A 15,868-nucleotide genomic window follows, 5' to 3' on the forward strand; every position below is an offset into this window, starting at 1 on the left:
GTGTCGTCAGTGGAGAGGAGAGTGTGGCGCCATGATATGGCCCCTCGGGGAGACCGAGGGGGGGATATTTCCAGAGACAGGGATGGGTGGACCTGTCTTGATGGAGTAGATGTTTCTTAAGTATCCTGTAAATGGAATTTTAATAAATCCTTTACAGTTTACCCTGTTTCATGTTTAAAAAGGAATCCTGTGAATAATTTTAGAAATTACATTTGTTCCCCTTTACAAGATTAATTTGTTTGTAAATTATTATTCACAGAGATGTTCATGAAATGTGATACTGTTAAAGTAAAAGCAGCCCCCCCCGCCTCTCTCTGTCCACCGTTCCTCTCCCCTCTCTTCTGCGTGTGCCCTCAAGGCTGCCTGTTCTACCAGCACAAGGAAAGGGACAGCGAACTGGTGTGGCTGCATATTTAATTCAGATACAAGGGGAAGAATTAGAAGATTTTCCTAAAAAGGAAAAAATCAAAGTAAAAACCCAGGGTAATGATGATCCTGGCTGTTGACACTGTGTGGCAAATACTGTGCTTTAGGAAAGGTGGCTTCATTCCAGGTGTGACCATTACCCTCATTTTACAGAAGAGGAAACAGAAGCTTTGAGAACTTAGTTAATTTGCCCAAGGTCACACACGGAAGAGAATTATTTAAACACAGCCGAGATTAAACCCAAGTTGTCTGCTGCCTTTAGAGCCTCAGGTGATAGGATTGGTCAGAGTCTCAGGGAGCCTTAACAACTCCCCAGGGGTAAGAAGTTCACTGGTACCTCCTGATTGTTTCAAAAGGAGGTTTGCAGTTCTTTTGAGCCAGGGGTGCCTAGCGAGAAAAATGATCTGAGAGACCGATACTAGTAATAAAATCAGTCTCAGTAATGTGCGACTCCATCACAGAAGAAGAGGAAAGTTGGCAAGAAAGCCTTCCCTTTTGGTAGAGAAGCCAAAGACACAGATTGCTGAAATACCTGGAACAAGGTATTGTAAATATTTGTTGAATGAGTAGGCAAACATAAAGAAGTTTCAAGGTCAAACTGCCCAAACTTTGGTGTCAGAATCAGGCTGGCTTCGTAAAATGAGTTGTGCAGTGTTCTCTCCTCTGTTTTTGAAAGAAAATTACATCTCTGCACAGTGGTACCTCAGTACTTGTTCATTTGTTCTGGAACTCATGACGAGTGCCGAAACCGACAAGTACCGGAGGTTTTTTTCAGGTAGCCAGTGATGAAGCATTTTCCCCCCCGAGGGGCGGTGAGTCCAGCGAGTGCTGAAACCTTTCTTTCTCATCCAGATGCGACCAGGACAGGGTTTGACAAGTGCTGAATCTGACGCGTCCTGAGGTGTGACTGTCATTTTTTTAGTCATGGCTTAGGGATTACCTAATGCAACCTTAGAATTAATATTTCCTGTGTCATGTAAGATGTAAGAGCCATGTGGATGTGAAGTGCATTTATTCTTACGTCCTCTGTGCTGCTTTATCTGACCGCATCTGTGCGTCACATATTCGCCTCCAAACTGCAGCGTTAGAACTTTGTTTTGCTTTCAATTGTCATGTCCTTTAAAGAAACCAGAAGGAAAAAGATATAGTCTCTTACATTTATTTAACCGTTTTCCATTCTAGTGTTTCTTATTCTTCCTGCATATTAGTTTCCATCTAGTGTCGTTTCTCTTCAACCTGAAGAACTCCCTTTCGCTTTTTTTAAAAAAGATTTTATTTATTTACTTTTAGAGAGAGGGGAAGGGAGGGAGGAAGATAAACATCGATGTGTGGTGTCTTCTCACGTGCCCCCTACCGAGAACCTGGTGCACAACCCAGGCATGTGTCCTGGCTGGGAATTGAACTGGTAACCCTTTGGTTCACAGGTCCACGCTCAATCCACTGAGCTACGTCACCGGCTTTAGCTTTTCTTATAGTGAGGGCTCCTGTAGGTGAACTGTTTTCATTTCATTGTTTTTCCTTATTTTGCCTTCATTTTTGAAGGCTAGTGTTGCTGGCTATACCATTGTTTTTCTCTTCATACTTTAAAGTTCTGCCGTCTTATGGTTCCCTTGATATTTTATGAACGATTAGCCATCATACATATTGTTGCTTCTCTTTATGAAATGTGTCATTTGTCTCTGACCGCTTTCAAGATTTCCTTGATTTTAGCAATTTCATCATGATACATAGGGTTTTCTTTATTTTTAATTTGTTGTGTTCATTTGGCTCCTTGGATCTGCAGCTTAGTTTGTTTCCTCCAAGTTGGGTCATTAATTCTTCATGTATTTTTTTTTAATTCTTTCTCTTCTCTCTTTTTGGGACTACAGTTATTTGTATGTTAGATTTCTTATATTGGAATAGTGTCACACAGGATACCAAGTTCTCTGACTCTTTCTCCTATTTTCTTCATAGTGCATTTCTGTTTAAAATACTGTACTTTTAAATTCTAGAATTTGTTGTTCCGTGTTGATTTCATGACTTTCTTGAGGTTCTTCCTCGATTTATTCGTTACGACCATATGTGCCATAAGTCAGCCGGGCGGAGAGTCTGGTACCACTTACTCTGCCGGGGCTGGAAGCAGTCCTTGCTTTTTTCCCCCTTTCCTTTCCTGTAGGAAAAACTTTGCAGTGAATATTTGTACTATCCCTATGCTCTTGGTATGGATCTTTCTTATTCTTTTAGGTGAAATTTCGTTTTATTTTTTTAATGGGAGGATGTTTTGTTGTAACTTTTGTTTATTGCAAAAGCAGTCAGCAGGATCCCAAGTCCCCCAGCAACTGTTAAGTGTCCGCCATGTGCCGGACGTTTTGCTGGGATGCAGTGGCGAACAGGACAGACAGGACCTCTGTAGTAGTCCTTCCACCTAAAACGTCTTTTCAAATTTAGATTTACTCAGCTCGACCACCTTCTTTTCTGGCTTATATTCGGCTGAAAGACTACGACTTCCTTTGTTAGAGGACAGAAGTTGACTCTCTAGGCCATGGATTCTTAGAGTTGGATTTTTAAATCACCTTTAGAATGACAAAGTCCATTGTTTCATAGCAGATACATACCATTTAATATAAAATATTTACCTTGTATTGTATAGCACTGTCCCTCACTTATTTACAGAGTATTTCTCTATAAAATGTTTATATTAAGTAAAACAAGCACACTTTCAGTTCACATAAAATTAACTGTCATGAGTAGTTTTTCTAAAAAGTCACCTACAAGCTGTCTACATGTTCAGTTATCCCCCACTTATAGTCATTAATAAAACCATAGACATTTCCTTTTGAAAATGTTTAACTCTTTTAAGTCATTTATGTAACATTTTTTTAGGTTTCATCATCGGTAAAATAAGGAATTCAGAGTAGGTAATCTCTGAGATCCAATGCAGATTCCACATTATATATAGGTTTCTAAAACACACATTTGGAGGTAAATGATTTTTTGGTAACAGTCTTATTTTGCTCTTATACTTCATTTTCTTTAATGTCATCAGTTTTCTCTAGTATATAATCTTTTGGTTTTGAATCTCATGTTTGTGGCTGAACCTCTCTACCAAAACCTGAAGAGATTTGAGATCTTGTACTTGCTACATGGTAGAACTCATTGCAGTTATAATGATTTACAGTGTCCAGTCAGATTTCCTTGGAGAGCCAATATAAGCAGAGTGCTTATTGGCATGTTTGGTTTCGCTATTGGCCTTACTGCTTTCTAGCTATTTAAACTTGGCTAAGCTACTTAGCTCTCTAAACTTCTCTTTCTTCACTGTAAAAAAGGGTACTGATACTATCTACACACCTCAGAGAGTGATTTTGACAACTAAATGGGGTGCTAATAAAGCCTTTGTAAACTGTGCAGCAAATGTTTGCTCCTGTCTTCATTTTAAGGGGTAGGCTCAACTGTACTATCAGAGAAAAAATTTAAAATACAGTGGCTTGAGTAAGATAGAACTTTATTTATCCTCAGGTCCAGGTTGGCAGAGTTGCTCTGCTCCCTGATGTCGGGGAGCTAAGATTCCTGAGATTCCTTCTACCCAGCCTGGCATAGTTATCCTACTGTGTGTGGTCAGGGCCGGCCATGTCTCCACTCTGCAGTCAGTGGGGAGGGGAGAAGTCCAGGGCACGTTTCTTTTAGACCAGTGCCTTACAAGGCACGCATGTCTCTCTTGTTCACCCATTGGTGAGAACAGCTAAAAGTTGTAACAGAATCTGGGAAATATAGTCTCTTCTTTCCTGACCAGTCAGTCATGCACACAATTTACATTGTATTGTTCTGGAAGAAATGCTGGAATTTACTTGACAAATTCTGCCGCAGCTGCTGCTACTGCTGGTACTGTTACTATTACCACAGAATTACACTGTGCATCTGTTTACGCAATACAACTTCGATCACATATGCTGGGATGGGTGAGGGAAAGTGGAGAGAGAATATAGGGTCCCTCCCGAACCCCCACTCCATGTGAGGTGAAATGGGAACTGTGAGTGGGCCTGTGCTGAGTATGACTCGTGGTGAAAACAGCAAGCGACCAATCCCTTCACCTGAGTGGCCAGCTGCAGAAATCGAGTCCAACATTCAGAAAAAGCTGGCTGAGCTGGACTCATCAGCAGTGTGCTGGTTTCTTGTGAGGCACCTTCCCATAGATTTTCACGGGTAATTCCACCTGTTCCTCACTTCTGCCTTATCACGTGATATGAGAACATAACACATAGGCAGGATTCAACCACCATCATAGTCTTGTATTGGTTTGTATTTGCAAAACTTCTGTTACCTGGCTGTTTAACTCAGCGCCTTAACAGATGGGGAGTCAGTTAAGAAATTTATCACCATCAAACCAATGGCTGGTTACAGAAAACTGATGTTAGAGATTTGAGATAGTGAACACCTCTGTTCAAAGACACGGAGCAAAACTGTCAGGTTGTCTCTTACGACTGTGTATTTCATACTTTTATAAAGTCCTGAGGAGTTTTTGTTTTGAGGCAGATAGGTCATTTTTTTCTTTAGAAGGAATTTAATCATTATTCCCCTGTAGTAGGTGTGTTTTATTTTAAGCAATCCCAAAGCATTAAAAACCATTTCCACTACAGATAAATTAGGGTAAATGCACTTAGACTGTTTTTCATGGAAATAATCACAAAATGGCCACTTTTGTAAGCTTTTATGCATTAAAATGATTTCATTGGCAAGATTTTTCTTGCTGTAATATTTTCAAAGAACACGTTTTCTGTATTCAATGAGGGTACCACAGTAAAACTTTTAGCATCTTAGAGGAAACTTAGAAGTTATGGAGCCTGACCTACCTGTGTGTGCAAGAACCCTTTCTAGAACAGTGTGTGTATGAACCTTTCGGTCTCTCTTGGAACATTTCTACAATGGGGGTGGGGTGTGCGTGTCTCCGTTTATTTCATTTTCAGAGAGTTCTATTCAACATGGTACTAACAGGGTCCAACCTTGCATGTGTCCAGAGCAGTTTTTGCTTTTCAAAATTGAGGCTGTTTAGCAGTTCAGTGTTAGTTAATTACCTGGGATTATGAAAATGACTTAGAGTTCTGTCCATTCATCAGAAATCACAACTTAGGAGTTTAGAGGTCATTTTCTAACTCCCCACCGAGGATGTGAGTCTCTTCCGCAGCCTGCTGGCCTCATTCCAGTCCCAGAACAAACAGGTGTCCCACAAACACAGGCTAATGGATATCATTTCTGTCTAGCCTGCTTCTCTTCAGAAAGGGGGTGCTTGGCTCTTGATGAGTGACTTGGGACTGCAAGGCCTTAAAAAGCTAAGGTTTTGGGGAGCCAGGCTGCAGCCAAGTCTGGAAAGACAAGCAGATGAGGAACTTACTTGTTTTTACCTCGACTTAAGGCAGATCCGTTGGAATGATGAGTGAGCGCCTCGGGCAGGGTGTAAAAACCCATTCTTTGATCGTGAGGGGTCCTCTCCTTTTACTGTTTTCGTATCTGGTGGAACTCTTGGAGGTAGTAAATAGTGCTTTATAAAAGCTACTCAGAAATTGCCTTTATATTTCTAATTCTAGCAGAAATATTTGTCCAATTAGGTTAAAGTTATGACAGGGTAGCTCTTAGTTCAGCAGAAGAAACAAAGCATTATAAAATTTTATAAGGTTAGTTTCTTAACTGCTGAGAGTAGCTTCTATATTAGGAATGCTACAAATATGAGAAACATGAGAATAGTGTCCATTTTCTAGCTTTGAATATGGATTATTTGAATCCTGGAGTGTTTTGTAGATGTTACAACTTATCTCTGTGTGGTACATTTGCTCCTCCGCCTTGCAGGGGAGCTGTAAATAATGTTGACTAGGTAAGTCTTGTCTGGTATTAAAAATGATTATTGTGAGCTTGAGATCTGGGCTGCCCAAAAGGTTATATATAACTTGCAGGCACACTCTGATAGAGAGCTAGATGGTAAGGGAGAAAATGTCATATGATAGGCTCCTGGAAAAACAGTCTGGGATTTTTTATTTTTGACGTTTTCTTAATGAAAAGCAAATGACTGTTTGGGGGTATCCATAGGAAACGTGTATTAGAAATTGCACATAAAAGGTTAGAGTTGAGGCTTTGGGTGTATATAGGCCACAATGGATATTCAAGTCCCTCTTTCCACCAGTAATGGGAAGGGTATCTGCTTCTCACTTCCCTGCAAATCTGAAAAGTATATTTGTAAAGTAGAGTGGAGTTGATGCAAAGTACTGTATTTTACCGCGTATAGTGTACACTTTTTTGCCCAAATTTTTGAACGAAAAATAAGGATGCATGGATAGTACTAGTTCCGTTTCTATGTAAATATTTTTAATTCTTTTAGTTACACTTATGTGTTAAAATTGTAACTCTAGAAAGCAATAACCATATCTATATGCAAGCTGATACCCTGGAATGTGATCATTGGTTTTGTTTCTATATATAAATAAGTAAAAAATTGAATTAAACAAAACGGTAGATTTTTTTCCTGAACATTTGAGCCTAAAACTCGGGTTAGCACTATATACTGGAACGCATTACACACGGCAAAATACAGTGACCTTGGGTGGTGAAGTCACACATACCCTGTTGGCTAAGACATAAAATGGAGTGACTCATTTCGGTGGTTGATGATCCTTTATGCTTAGAAAGTATAAAAAGAGAGCTGTGTCTCATTGCAGCAGTCTCTGCCACGATTCTCTCCGTCACATAGTCTTCTACGCAGGGACTGACCTTCCCGGAGACTTTGGCGTAGGGGTTATAATTATTTGAATGTTTGTGGACCCCTTTGGAAATCTGATACATACTATAGCCACTTTGCCTAGCAACGTTCTGTGTATAATTTCAAGAAAGGTACGTGTTTATTGACCTCTCGTAGGCCATTCTTCTAGGGTTTAATAAATGCCAGGTTAAATAGCCAGGCCCTAAAGCGACTCTCAGCCAAGGGAAAGTAACTTCAGGGGACCTCCGGGAAATCAATGGCTGCATTAGCCGAAACGACCCCTTTTCACCTGCTAGTGTCTTAACACTCTGACTCGGCACTGCTTTGGACATACAGCATTTCACGTTTCTTTTTTCCTTTAGCTAATATTCATTTTAACCTTTTATTCTTGATCCTATTTATTCTTATGTTGTTGAAGTCCTATTTTTCTTTATATTATATTCTTCAAAAAATAGCTTTTTGTGTGTGAAACAGAGCAAACATACCAAAAAGTTAGTAAAACATAAATGCACACTTTAACATCCAGTTTTAAAGTATAACTACCAGCCAGGTCAGGAAATAGCGCACTGGCAGCCCTCCGGCAGCCGCCTTGCTGTCGGACAGAAGCAGCCACCAGCCTGGCTCGTAAGGCAGTTATTTCCTTGATGTTTATAATTTCACTCCCCACCAAGTTCCCCCTGAACTATCTGAGCTACTGTCGGTATCTGAGTTACAGAGTTTTGTGTGTGGGTGCTTACTGTACGTGTTCTTTCTCGTTTGCTTCGCTTCTGTTTCTTGGTACGATGCTTGTGTGTTACCAATATCGTTGTAGGTAGCCGCATTTCCTTATGTTGTGTTGTGGTCCATTGTGGAACTCTACCGCAGGCTACTCGCTACAGTTTGATCAAGGTTTTCGCGATACTGCCAAGGAAATTGTAATTTACTTTTGTTTTAATCAGCCTTGGACTAGATTTCTCTCTATTAGTAGTGAAGTCAAATATTAACTAGTAAATTTAAAATTATTTGAAGATTTAACGGGGGATTGAAATTAGCAATCAAGTTTTCTTAGTATCTATTATTTTTCTTTCGAGAACTCCAGTCTGTAAGAGACTTTTCTTTTAAATATTTTATTCGTAGTATTAATCAGAAAAGTTCATTTAAGAATTCAGCAAATATTTGAGTATTTTCTGTGCCAGGCACTGCTGTAAGTGCCAAGACTAGTCAAATACATTTTTTAGTCACTACATAGTGTTAAAGTAAACAGGTATGTATTTGTTTTTAAAAAGATCATAGTGTAGAAGGTATGAAATAAAAATTTTGACTTTCTGTTTCCTCAGCCATTTACCCTTAAAAAATCACAGTGGAATTTAGTGTGTCTTTTTCTTTTTAAAATAGTATCATCAAGATTTCAATGAAAGTTAGCACTTTTTAATTGGGAAACTGTCAGGCACTTAAATTAAAACTCAAAATAGAAGTGGTGCCTTCACATTCTCATTCTTCCAGATTAATTTCTTTTTCCTGATTTATCACAGAAGACTTATGGGAAACACTATGCTTCTGACTTAGTTACATATGGGAAATAATAACTTTAATTTCTTATGTATCTATTTTGTTTTGCCCTAGGCATTGCTGGAGACCATATTTGGTGTAAAAGTGACTATAACAGGTGACGCGTTTATTCCTGGAGAAAGAAGTGTCATTATCATGAACCATCGGACGAGAATGGACTGGATGTTCCTGTGGAACTGTCTGGTGAGGTATAGCTACCTCAGGCTGGAGAAAGTGTGTCTCAAAGCCAGTCTCAAAAGTGTCCCTGGATTTGGTAAGTTATTCGCAATTAAGTTGTTCATTCATTTTATATGCGATACACCAACTTAAAAAAGTAATTTACTAAAATGCACTGGGATATAAGAGCCATTACCGTTTTTTCTTTATTGGCCTAAAAACAATCACCAGTTTCATTTTTTACTTAGTGGATCATAACAGATTATTTTATTTGAGTCTCTTTTTTGAAACAACGTTGAAAGAGAGAATAAACTGCTTACTTGTCTTTAATCAATTTTGAGTTTATTCTTGTATGTGGTGTAAGAACATGATCCAGTTTTCCTACCACCATCTGAAGAACCTGTTTTTACCCCTTTGAATATTTTTGCCTTTTTTCATAGATTACTTAATAGTCTAGGTGTATGTTTGTTCCTGGGCTCTGTATCTATTCTGTTGATCTGTGTGTCTGTTTGTATGCCAGTGCCATGCTGTTTTCATCACTGTAGCCTTGTAGTATAGTTTGCAATCAGGTAGCATGATATCTCCAACATTGTTCTTCTTTTCTCAAGATTGCATTGGCTATTCAGGGTCTTTTGTGGTTCCATATAAATTTTTGGATTATTTGTTCTAGGTAGTGAAAAATGCCATTGGTATTTTATAGTGATTGCACTGAATCTGTAGATTGCTTTGGGTAGTATAGACATCTTAATGATGTTAATTCTTCTTATCCATGAGAAGTGTATATGTGTATACTTCCATTTATCTGTATCTTTTTCAGTTTCTTTCCTCACTGTCTTACAGTTTTCCAACTACAAGTTTTTTACCTCCTTGGTTAAATTTATTTCTAGATATTTTATTATTTTTGATGAATAAATTATAAATGACATTGTTTTAATTTTTGTTTCTGCTATTTTGTTATTGGTGTATAAAAATGCAACTGATTTCTGAATATTAATTTTATATCCTACTTTACTGAGTTCATTTATTCTAATAGTTTTGGTGGAAGCTTTAAGGTTCTCTCTATACAGTATTATGTCATCTGCAAATAATGAAAGTTCTAATTATTTCCTTCCAATTCAAGCAACTTGAGAAAAAAATTACACCATGATCAATTAGGATGTAAGGATAGTTCAGTTTTCATAAATCAATCAGTGTGATATACCACATTAACAAAATGAGGGATAAATATCATATGATCATCTCAATAGATGCAGAAAAAACATTTGGCAGTATTCAACATCTGTTTATTTTAAAAGCTCTCAGTGATGTGGGTATAGGGGGAATGTATCTCAGCATGATAAAAGCCATATGACAAGCTAACATCATGCTCAGTGGTAAAAGCCTGAAAGCTTCTTTTGTAAGATCAGGAATAAGACAAGGATGCCCACTCTTGTCACTCTTATTCAACCCAGTATTAAAAGTCTCCACCAGAGCAGTTAGCCAAAAAGCAAACAGAAGGCATTCAAAATGGAAAATAAGCAGAACTGTTCACTAGTTGCAGATCACATTATATATAAAAAATTCTATACTCCACCAAAAAACTATAATAAGTGAATTCAGTGAAGCTACAAGATACATAATTGATATTCAAAAATATGTTGTGTTTCTGTACACCAACAGTGAACTATAAGAAAGAGAAATTAAGAAAACAGTCTCATTCACAGTGTCATCAAAAAGAATAAAATACCTTAGAAATAAATTTGACCAAAGAGGTGAAAGAAAGATCTGCACACTGAAAACTATAAGATATTAATGAAAGAAATTAAAGCAGACACACATACATGGAAAGATATTCTGTGTCGATGGGTTGGAAGAATTAACATTGCTAAAATGTTCCGACTCTCTAAAGAGGTCTGCAGATTCAGTGAAATTTCTACCAAAGTTCCAGTGCAGTTTTTTTTTACAAAAATAAAATAAGTCCTAAAATTTGTATAAAAACACATCAGACCCTGACTAGACAAAAACAAAGGTGGGGGTATAATTGGTCCTGATTTCAAACTGTATTACAAAGCTATCACAATCAAAATAGTGTGGGAATGGCATAAAAACAGACACACAGATCAATGGGACAGAGTAGAGATGCCAGATATAAACCTATATATAAACCTATATATAGTATAGAAATAAACCTATGTAGACAAAGGAGTTAAAACTGTTTAGTGAGAAAATGAAAGTGTCTTAAATAAATGGTGTTGGGAAAAGTGGACAGTCACATGCAAAGTAATGAAACGGGACACATTTTCTTACACCAAACACAAAAATTAACTATAAATGATTAAAGACTTGAATGTAAGACCTGAAACCATAAAACTCCTAAAAGAGAACAATACCTTGACATTGGATTGGTGATGCGTTTTGCATCTGACACCATAAGCAAAAGTAAATAAGCGGAAGTACATCAAACTAAAACGTTTCTGCACAGCAAAGGAAACCATCAACAGAATGAAAGGGCAGCCTATAGAGTGAGATAAAAATATTTGCTAATTGTATGTGATAAGAGGTTAATATCCATAAAATATAAAGAATGAGTATAATTCAGTAGCAAAAAACAGAATCTGATGACCAAATGGGCAGGGGATCTGCATACACAGTGTTCCAAAGAAGACGTACAGACTGCCAGCAGGCACATGAACAGATTCTCAGCATCACTAATTGTCAGGGAAATGCAAATCAGAACCTCAGCATGGAATATCACCTCACACCTTTCATAATGGCTGTTTTCAAACACTTGAGGAGTAATGTCGCATTTTGCTGTGTATAATGTCCTCCTATGTATAATATGCACCCATGGTTTGGTGTGCACTATACACCAGATTATTATAGCCATGGTATGTAATCATTATGCCCATGTATAACATGCATCTTTATCCCTCAAAAATGTGGGTAAAAAGTGTGCATTATACATGACAAATACAGTAAGTGATGGCAGGCCTGTGGAGAAATGGGCATCCTGATGCACTGTTGACAGAATGTAACTTGCAGCTCATATGGAAAACAATATGGAAGAAAATTTTTTAAGTATTAAAAATAGAACTAGCATTTGATCCAGCAATTCCACTTCTGGGTAACACAAAAAGATTTTTGTACCACCTTATTCTTTGCAGCATTATATACAATAGCCAAGACATGGAAACAACCTAATTGCCACTCGATAGGTGAATTGATGGATAAAAGTGGTATACACATGCACACCCACAAAAGAGAATATTTAGCTATAACAGATAAGGAAACTCAGCCACTTGTGACAACATGGGTGGACATTGAGGGCGTTAAGTAAGTCAAAGACATACACATATGATCTCACTTATGTGTGGCATTAAAACAAGCACACACACACACAAAATGAATTCATACATTCAGAGACCAGATTGATGGTTGCCAGAAGCTGGGGGCCAGTGGGGTGGGTAAAATGGGTGAAAGTGGTCGAAAAGGACAAACTTCTTTGGGAATAAAATAAATGTCATGGGAGTAATGTGCAGCATGGTGACACAGTTGGTAACGCTGTAGTGTGTATTTGAACGTTACTGAGAGAGTAGGTTCTAAAATTCTCATCCTAAACAATTTTGTACCTGTGTGGTGACAGGTGTTAACTAGACATGTTGTGGTGATCGTCTCCCTGCATGCCAGTCATTTTCGATCAGTGCGCCACAAGAATGTTCAAAGCATGCAACACCTGACATTTTAGTCGGTGGGACTGACCTCTTTTCTCTTGGGTTGTCAGATAAAAAAATGACAACAGCCAGCACTTGTTGGGTGTGAATGAATCAAAATTATGCCCATTTTTGGTCATCTTGGCAAAAATACATTTTTTGGTGTGCTGCAGAATTTCAGTAACTGGTTCGTGTGTGCCATGAGAGGAAATGGTTGAAATCACTGCTGTGTGCTCATGGGATTGGCAACAGGAGTTTTACAGTTGCGAGTATGTGAAACGAAGAGTTGTTAGGTTATTTTCACACACACAACTATAAACCTACTTTTGCCCAATAGTACATGGAATCATTTTGTCACACCTGAAATTAATAATGTTATATATCAGATTATATCTCAACATTTAAAGAGTAGTGCTGCTTACTGGGTGGTTGTGAGGATTAAGTTAAATGCCAGTACGATGTTACTACTTGCTACTGCCTCTTACTTCTGTAGTTCTGTTTGAAGCATCCACCTTTTGCCTTGTGGAGATCCGTATGAGACCTCTGATTTTTCCAGTGTCTCACAGACTCGTGTTCTCTCGGTTTTCTCATCTTTACTTCCACGTACTCTGCACTGGCATAGCCATCTATACCATCACAAACCTGTCCCTTCTCTCACCATGTGTTTCCATGCAAGTACGCCGTTTTTAGCTTTTCCATTTGCCTACTTTCTTTTCTCACATGAGTTATAAGCATCTTCGAATGTCTTACGTATTGTAGACTCTTAAATATTTGCAGACTTGATAGAATTTCATGAAAATGCAAACCACTAATGAGAACCAATTTTTGATTGGAGAGAAAAGATTTTAGTATCTCTACAGTGAATCAGTGCAAAGTAAACTGAGCAAGGCAACAGTGTAGGCAGCAAAAAACCAACCCAGAACAAAGTTCGTTTGCCAATGAGAGTGTTACAGTTGGAATTTGCAGGAAGCAATGAAAGAAAAGGAGGAAAATAGGATGCGTCTTAGTGGTCACAGCTCTGTCTGGCTTCAGACTATGCTAGACTTAGTTTGTTGACATTTTTAGCATGACTTTAGGGAGTATTCACTATTGCTGTTTATAATTATTTTTAAATAAAATATTGCTTACCAGATATTTGGAATATAATAACTAAAGAAAATAGTATTTTATGTCTATAGTACCAGGTTGGGGAATGGATGAGAGAGTTGGGAATTTGAAAATTCTGTTCTTAAAGTATAAAAGCAACACACTTGTGTAGCAAGCTAGGAAAGAAATCACTAAGAGTGTTTAGATTCCAGGTCAAGTTTCAAAGAGTTTTAGTAAGTTAACTAAGAGATATGCAATTAGATTTTAAGAAAAAAAAATGCCCTATGCTTAGATGTCAGCTGTTTCCATTGGTGGCATACACATAGATTCTTATTTTTAAACAACTTTGTAACCACTTAGCAAAGTCTAATGAAGGGAAATATTAAACCCAAAGGTGTCATAAAAAGTCCATTTGCCTGTTGAGCTTGTACTAGGAAATGCCTGTGCCATTTGTGCTCGCCCAGCTTGTGGCTTTTTGGTTTTTCTGGATCATTAATTAATCACACTAGAGTAGCAGAGGAGTTTGAGGCTTTTAGAAAGCATAATGTGGTAAAATTAAAGAGATTATGATTTAAAAAGTGGCCACATCGTATACTGAGCTAAAAATCTCCCCGACAAAGTAAATTGTAACTCAGTTCTAAAACTGCAACATAATGTAATGGTGAAAGCCAGGAAAATCATCAGTTCCGAAATACATCCAGAGTGTTTGGAATGAGTCAGGGAGAAGTCTGAGTACCAGGGTGGCCCTCTGTGAATCTGCTTGTTAAAGGCGGCTAGAGCGTGCGTGTGTGTATGTGTGTGTGTGTGTGCACATGAGGTCCTGCGCTGTTCGCCTTAGCAGCATGTTTGACACTGGGTAGGAGGCTCTTCATAAATTCAGTCTCCCAGAGTACCATCTGTCTGCCAAAACATTGAAAAAATTTCGGTCACACTTGATTTACAGGAATAACTGGGATTTTATTTTAAACGTCTTTGGTATTTTATAAGCATTTCTCTTTCTAAAGATCGTGAATAAAACTCCAGTCGGTCCATATTTGTTGTGTACCTACCTCACCAGAACACTTGGGGAAACAACGATAGTGCGTGTTGCTATTAAACATGAAGCTGGTGCAACACGGGGACCATATGTTGACTGGAAAGAGCGTCCACTTTGTGTGTTCAGATTTGCAGCTTTAATTGTATTTCATGAATGTATTTATAAATGTTCATAAGCCGTAGATGTATTTAAAGATATTGTTGCTCAGTTTTAATACTAAGTTTATCGAAGTCACTTAATTGTGTTATGTACTGCATATTAAGCATAAAAATGAATGTTTCTCTATTTGAGATATTTACAGTTTATAATAATAGCAGACTTTACTGTGAGAAGGAAAACTCTCCCTCTTCCATGTAGCTCCTCCTACTTAAATTGGACCTTCGCTAAAAGTAGAACCATCTGTAAGCCACAGAAGTCTTCAGTTGGTGAATCTATAAGACTTCAGAAGTCTTATAGATTGGTGCAACGGGGGAACACAAGTCACAGCAGGACGCTTTTCGCTACAAGTAACAGACGCCATCCTTTTGGTAGACCTGTTGTTTTAGTTCACAACATTTTATGCTGCTCTTCTGTTTCACAACTCAGAAAAAGAAGACCAATACATTTCTAAATTGGAGAAAGCTCTCCACAAGATTCAGTTCCAGTACCACTTCACCCTCGTCAGTGTCTTTGGTGCAGCCAAGGTGTATCAGTTTGGTTACTTAACATTAGGTAAGCGATTCTCATCACCAAACTAAGAACTGAACTGCCTGGGCCTTTTTGGAAGGACTCTACAGTGAGCATATTTGAATGTTTTACTAAGTTTAGCAGTGAATTTTGGATACATTGTAAACTGTGGGTGAAAATACCCGATCCTGCCTTCTGAGCCCCCTTGGCTAGTCTCCCAGAGGGGACTTAATGCGGAGTCTGCCAGGACGCAGATGTTCCACTTTACTAAGGGGAAAGGTTGATTGAAGGGTGGATGCGCTCCTTCCCTGCTTTGGGACCTTGTTGTGAGAGCACATCATACTTGGAGCCGCTGCAACCACCTGGAGCCCGAGAGGAAGGCAGGGCAGAATGTGAGAGCCTGGCGCCCCAACCAGCCTCGGGCCGGGCTTCGTTCTGTGTGAGAAACGCGAACCCAGGTTGCTTAGGTGACTTTCAGATGGTATCCCATTACTTGTAGCCAAAAGCGTCCTGCTATGACTGTGTTCCCCCGTTCCACCA

The 15,868-nt window shown here is 38.5% G+C and overlaps 1 protein-coding gene across 6 annotated transcripts in view; it reads left to right on the forward strand.

The window, feature by feature from the left end:
- The window catches only part of LCLAT1 (lysocardiolipin acyltransferase 1), a 156,422-nt gene that overhangs the window by 60,097 nt on the left and 80,457 nt on the right, over nt 1-15,868 (forward strand). For 4 of the 6 annotated variants that reach the window (XM_037146602.2, XM_037146601.2, XM_053667194.1 and 1 more), the window contains one exon: nt 8,750-8,948. In XM_037146602.2, coding sequence (XP_037002497.2) covers nt 8,750-8,948 — 199 coding nt within the window. Of the gene's footprint in view, nt 1-1,038; nt 1,328-8,749; nt 8,949-15,868 lie in introns of those variants that run through there. The other 2 variants (XM_053667198.1, XM_053667197.1) reach the window with 2 other exon arrangements.

This window comes from Artibeus jamaicensis, unplaced genomic scaffold (assembly GCF_021234435.1).
Source record: "Artibeus jamaicensis isolate MK-2021 breed Jamaican fruit bat unplaced genomic scaffold, CSHL_Jam_final contig_465, whole genome shotgun sequence".
Lineage (NCBI taxonomy): Eukaryota > Metazoa > Chordata > Mammalia > Chiroptera > Phyllostomidae > Artibeus > Artibeus jamaicensis.